The sequence below is a fragment of the Drosophila takahashii genome, chromosome 3L (genome assembly GCF_030179915.1).
Source record: "Drosophila takahashii strain IR98-3 E-12201 chromosome 3L, DtakHiC1v2, whole genome shotgun sequence".
NCBI classification, from domain to species: domain Eukaryota; kingdom Metazoa; phylum Arthropoda; class Insecta; order Diptera; family Drosophilidae; genus Drosophila; species Drosophila takahashii.
Window position 1 is genome coordinate 26,465,089 of NC_091680.1, and position 6,846 is coordinate 26,471,934.

General features: G+C 38.2%; 1 protein-coding gene across 1 annotated transcript; it reads left to right on the plus strand.

The window, feature by feature from the left end:
* Window positions 1–6,117: 6,117 nt before the first annotated feature.
* Window positions 6,118–6,586, plus strand: LOC108054785 (neuropeptide-like protein 31). Its single transcript, XM_017137858.3, has 2 exons — window positions 6,118–6,436; window positions 6,516–6,586. Exons 1-2 carry the CDS (start codon window positions 6,127–6,129, stop codon window positions 6,584–6,586), a joined length of 381 nt encoding a protein of 126 aa, XP_016993347.2. The 5' UTR covers window positions 6,118–6,126.
* The last annotated feature ends 260 nt before the right edge of the window (window positions 6,587–6,846 follow it).

The following is a 6,846-nucleotide window of genomic DNA, read 5'->3' on the forward strand; positions in this document are numbered from 1 at the left end:
CCCAACTCTCAGCTCTTATAGCTTCCGAAATTGATCGTCTCGGGTAGGGATCCTGATCAAGAATATATATACTTCATAGGGTCGGAAACGCTTCCTTCAACACTACATTACATACACACAAATGTATGGTATTTGTACAAATAATATTGATGAATAATATCATTTTGCCGAATTCTCCCTTTCGGAGATTCTGACTTTAAAAAAGAGAGTAAGAAGCAATATTACGATTCTCTCAAGTCGAAAAAGTGCGAGATAGCGCTTAAAGTTACATGAGTGGGAGGGAGAAAGACACACATTCTATCATATCAAATTGAGATGCCGCTTTTAAAGTGAAAAATGATACCACATAATATCAAATTGATTATCATTTTATGTCAAGTTTTTTTTTAACAAGTAACACGCGTAAACATTTATAAAATGTGATACATCATTATTGTTGATCCATTTAATGAAATTCAGTATCAATTCCATATTGATACGGGGCGGATCACTTTTATTTGCTCGAGATATCGTTTTGAACATTTCTGTCTCGCTTTTACTCATAGTAATTTTAGGCGATATCTCGCCCTTTTTTGAAAATTGTACATAAATTTACCGTGTACTTATTAAATTGATCCTTACGTGTTTTTTTTTCTGTGCATAATTAGAAATTATACTCTATCAATATCCCTTAATAAATACGTTGCCTCTTTAAAATAAAACATCAATCAAACATCCATTAACACGAGACCTCCATAAATGTACTCATATTTCCCAATAAAGCGTTATAAATAGATACTTTTTGAACTGTTCAGCAGTCCGAACTCACCTGTCAATTTAGTAGCGCATAGTTTACATTAAATTTCGCTTTAGTAAAATTTGGTTAATTAGTTTGAATGTTTTTCAGTTTGTTTGTTTTTTTGTGTTTGTTGTTGGTCGAGAATGTTTTTGGGCGCCAAAAAGTACAGTCACCAACACAGAGGTAAAACAAGCACAGAGCAACTGTTATTAGCTGTCGAAACTGTTATTTCCCCTCACTCTATCTCTGTGTCTCTCTCTTTCCCTCTTTTGAGACTGTGATTGAAGTTAGCGGCGTTTTGGATGATGCACTTGAGCTGTTGTTTTAGGTCGCAAATTTAGGGAAACCGGGAAGAATTTTGGTAATTTTTGGGCAATTTCTGGTTTATCTCCTTTCGTCGAATTTGGTCGGCTGATTGATGGATGCCAGAAGCGCACACACTGCACAAGAAACACACAACTTGACTGAGCGAAATTGCACAAATAACTGAATTGAAATATCCCCCCGCCTCACACACACACAGAGAAAAGAAGAAGAGCGAGGGAGAGAGCAGGTGCGTGAAAGCGAGAAAGCATGCTTGGCTTCGCTTATTTTCGTTCAAAAATTTCTTACAAATTTGCTAAAACCCAAAAAATGAGCAGAGAAGCGCGATGCACTCGAGTGCATTTTAATTGATTTTTTCTTTATTTTTTCACCCGGCTTTCACTCACAGCAGGATAGCCTGAGTGCTCGCATCTCGCTCGGTCCCACGCGGCGTATGCGTAACATTACAGTTGCATTTCGGCGATTCGAGTGAGTTTCGTTTCCTTCTGAGTGAGTTGCGAGTGGGCGATCTCCTGTGGGTCACGGCTCCAGTTTCTCTCCTCCATAATTTTAAGTTTTAATTAGCTTTTTGTTGCTGCTGTAATTTCGACAGCAAACAAAAGTTGCTGCTGCATCAAATTTTAAATTAATTACACGTAAGAATGCTGAAAAATTGATGGCCACAACGACGTTCCATTCATTTTGGACAAACAATTAGCATTCACTGTCCCAAATATGACGCAAAAGTATAAGGCTAAATGAAAGAAAAGTTGGCGGAAGTTTTTGAAGGGATGAGGGATATTTTTTTAAGCGGCCCGTGGAGAGAGAAGTTAGACCCGGTATAGACAAAGTTTTTAATATGAAAATTGGTCGTTTTGGGTCGAGGAAATTAAGTGGCTGCTGGGTTGGCGGCTGGGGAAATGTACCCTTTTCGATTGATTTAAGTCTAGGACTTATTTAACTTTGATGGAGTTTTCTGAGAATGGCAAAATTATAATGTTTGCTGAAAAAGGTATTTTTGATTTTAGCTTTTCCGGTCCAGTTCCTTGTTGATTTATATTGCATACCTTAAGGAAATTAGCCAAAGCATAAAGAAAACAAAAGAGAACACTATAGTCGAGTGCTTCGACTGCTTAGCTAAAGGGAGTACGAGGGAGATATGCAGTCGTCAATGCTACTGGATGCATTTGGCGACCATTTCATTTTTTGCTCATAATTAGTAAATGGATTGTCCGATTTTAAAATTTCCTTCTACACTTTGATAGGTATTAAGGCTTTTTTAAAAGTCCTTTAAAGCGACTATGGGCGTAAGAGTCAAACTGAATCAAACTTGGGCTGCGTAAGAAGCCCAAGAATATGTGTGGCTATTCTATGCAGCGCAAGTTTGTTTTAGCCGAGGGCCACGCTTCCTCTAACGCCCACAGTTGCCTTAAACGATTTTAAAAAGTGTCTGGCGCCCACACCCTTAAAGATTTCGGAAAAGTAAAAATGCAGTTTTTAGTGTGTATCGATACCAATTAAAATGTGTTTTAAAATCTGTCCATTCGTTAAAAAGTTTTGCGCGATCTCTTGTTCGGTCCTAATATGGATTATTATGGGCAATTTCTTCATAGTACATTTTTACAAGAGTGGGCAAGAAATATTTTTATTTATTTGGAATATTGATTTCATCAGTCGGCGAGAAAAATGTTTCGTTGTATAATGTCTGATTGTATACCATTTGCAGGCTCAGCTTTCATTGTGCAAATTTAATATTTCTATAGGAAATATCGCTAAAAACGTAAGTCGCAGTGCTTTAATAAAAAGTGTGCTGTGTAAAAGCTATGAAAATTGAAGCTTGCAAATCATATCAAATCAAACATTCTACACTAGGACGGGTAGATCTGTATGGTGTTGAAAAAAATTTCGTATCGTATAGGGGAACGTAATCTTTAAAAGATTCTAAGCAATATTGGCAATTTACGGTCAAATTTGGTTTTTATACCCGTTACTCGTAGAGTAAAAGGGTAACAGCTAGAAGGAAGCATTTTCTGTCTGTATAACCGCTGAGATTTTGAAAAGTTAAGACGAATTGTGGGATATGACTTCGGATAACTACTTTTTTTAAGGTATAGAGAGACATATTCAATATTTATGTATCGGTAGAAGATTGGAAGGATCTTTAGGCAGGAAGGCTCAAAATGGAATATTTTAGTTTTTATTTAAAAAAAAATCTCGGCTAAGATCATGGGAACCGAAAAAATTCAACTCGGTCGTAAAATTATCAAACTATCGAAAAAAGGCAAAAAATAGACTATATTTCGAAAAATTAAAAAGAGTATCAAGGACGCGTTGTATTTTTTTTCGTACACATGATACATTGTTCTTTCGATCTGCATTCAAATGTTTCGCTTTTTATAAAACAAAAACAAGAGAGAACGCTATAGTCGGGTGCCCCGACTATCAGATACCCGTTACTCAGCTAAAGGGAGTGCGAAAGAGATGGAGAAAAACTTTGATCCGCCGTAACTTTTTAACGAATGGTCCGATTTAAAAAATTTCTTCTACATTTCGATAGGTATTGATAAACACAATAAAACTGCATTTTTACTTTTCCAAAATATTGAAATTTTTAAAATCGTATATATGCGATTGTGGGCGTTAGAGGGGGCGTGGCACCCTTTTGAAACAAACTTGCGCTGCGTAGGAACTCCTAGAATCTGCATGCAAAATGTCAATCTTCTAGCTTTTATAGTTTCCGAGATCTCAGCGTTCATACGGACAGACGGACAGACAGACAGACAGACAGACAGACAGACAGACAGACAGACAGACGGACAGACGGACAGACGGACATGGCTAGATCGACTCGGCTAGTGATCCTGATCAAGAATATATATACTTTATGGGGTCGGAAACGCTTCCTTCTACCTGTTACATACTTTTGCACGAATACAATATACCCTTTTACTCTACGAGTAACGGGTATAATTAGCAGGTGGCTTTATTGATTTTATATAATTTTAAACAAAATATTATTTTTGTGTTTCTATCAAAGTTATTAGCCAAGCTGCTAATCGAGTTCTGCTTGCTGTATAGAAACTAAGTTAGTTTTGTAGAGAACTATTGTAGAAACTGTTTGAACCTATAATACTGGCAATAGCTCTACAACTCTCTTAGTGGAAGTTTTTTAAAGTCAAAATTTGATTGTGGACTTGTTTTGTAGTATTAATTTCATAGTACATTATTTAATTTTGAAGTTTAAATTCTATACCGAAAGTTTCATATATTTTTAACCCCACTAGTTTAGAATTCGTTAATGAATAATTTTGTTTCAATTATCTTTTTTTTAGGGTACATATAAACAAACGGAATGTCAAATTATTTGTTTATTACTTACATACTTAAAAATAGCAAAGATGGCATTGATAGCTTATCAAATCAAAGCCAAACTGGCAAGTCGATTTGAGCTTTTAATTCACTCGGACTTAACCAACTCAGGCCAGCCGGAAACAGGGTGTTCTGAAATCCGTTCACATCCAGGCTTGAGCATGCGCAAACGCAACTCACTCAACTGGAGAGCAACAAGAGTGCAACACCTACGCGACTCGTAAACACACCTGGACAACCTAAAGTAATGCGGCAAACAGAGAAGGAGAGCCTAGAAAAGGGGTACAAGAGAGAGGAAGGGAGCAAGCGGGCGGAAAACAAACGTCAGCTGCATGAGAACCCAAAGGCGGGACGATTCCAATTGTGACGTTTGCCATTGTTGGCCAGTGTAATGACACACACCTACACGAATGAGTATGAGTTCAGCGCGGGGAAGGCTTTAAATATTTATGAATGAAATGTTGTATACTTTTCGGGCACAAATGCAGGAACTAGTAAAGAGAAAAAAAATTCAATTAAGCTTTTTCCTAAATTACACTAGTTTACAGCAAAGAAAATCACTAAGACCAATTTTTTACGTCTAAATTTGGGTCTCTGATCACGCTGATTACTGGATGTAAGTAGTTTCTTCTCTTAATTATAATGAGCAAAAATGTTAAAATAATAAAGTACTTGCATCCAGCAATAGTCCCTTCCTTCATCCCACAAACCTTTGCAACACTTTTAAAGTGATCAAGAAGTTCTCCCAAGTTTAATCAAAAGAGATTAAAATAACTGTTAGGAAGATAGCAGAGAGGTAGAATAAGAAGTTGGGCTTTATTTCTTAATCTGGTCCTTAAACGATTTATCATTTTTACTAGTAAAATCCCTTCCTTTTTCTGTTGGTTCTTCAGGTTTTCTCAGTTGACACCTGCAATCACTGTTAGAGATTCAGATAATAGTGCCAAAAATCCAAAAGCTATTATCGGCTTTGCTATGTGGAATACTTTCACCATCGATCCATGACCAAGGGTAAAGTCTGTGTCAAAAACGTCCCTCACAATGAACTCCCGGCCAATGGCCAAGCTAATCGCAGTGGAAAATCCAAAATCCAATACGGTTCTAATTGTATTAGAATTATAATGGTTGACCTCATCCGAAGGGCGTTGATGAGCAATGACCACGGTCCAGGCCGGCAATGAACCTCAAAGAAGTGGAAAGAACCGTCCAGAGCTGACAACGCACATGACTAAGCGCACCATCAACCAATTTTAAGGTTAATGACTGTGTTTACGCAAAATAAATGTGAACCCCTGCCGAAAAAAGCGGCTAACTAATTTAAATTGATAGCAAAACGGCTATCAGAGCAAGTGGAATGAGTAATCGGGCGATGGCCAAATAAGGGCCTAAATAGTTTTGTTTTGATTTGTTCCATTTTAGTTAACGCGTACTAAGTAGTTTGAAATGCGTTTATAGGGGGATTTCAAAATATTGCGTATACGCCGCCTGGGTCATGCACGAACGAGCAAACCGAGCAGCCGCTGATGGGCGGCCGATTAAGCTCCATTAAAAAAGCGTTTTATGCTTTAAAAATTGCAAGCATTCGGCGGCGAACTCTATAAAAACAGTTAATGCCGGACTTTTTGCATTCAGTCAACGTTCGAGGATTACACACCGCAAACACGGCCAGCAAAATCATGTCAGCAAAACAAACGAGCAGTTGCCTATGGTTGGGTTTGGTCCTGGTCGCGATGCTCTTGCCGCTTTCCGAGGGCCAATACTACGGATATCCCTACGGATACGGAGGGGCTAATGCGGGAGCGGGATCGGCGTACGGGAACATTTACGGCAGCGGCATGTACGGATATCCCTACAGCTACGGCGGATACCCATACTACTCGTACCCCAGCTACAATCCTTACTCGATGTACGGTGGAGGAGGAGTTGGCGGATATGGACAGTACGGGTATCCCTATGGAGGATATCCCTACGGCGGCAACGGCATGAGTGAGTAATCCTTCTCCGCGTTCCTTAGTCATTGCACCCAAGTAATCTACAAGTGTTCTGGACATGTTTTTTTCTCTAGACGTGGCCTACGCCAGCAGCAGTGGAGGATTCGCCACAGCCAGTGCGGGCGGAAACGGATACTACGGCTAAGAGATCAGTGATATTCCTAAGCTAGTTTTAATGTACATACTGGTTAAGTCTTCCTTCTATTGTAGTATGTAAATGCGAATAAATATAATAGCTATTTAATATTTTATATAATTAAAAAGTATTTATTATTTTAAACTTTTGTCAAGGCCAAGTGATCTAATAGTTGCGGGAATTTATAGTAGGGTCTGGCAAGATAAAAAATTTTTTTTCTTGTAGACTAACATCTTAATTGGACAACAACTTTAGTATAAGTATTAGTC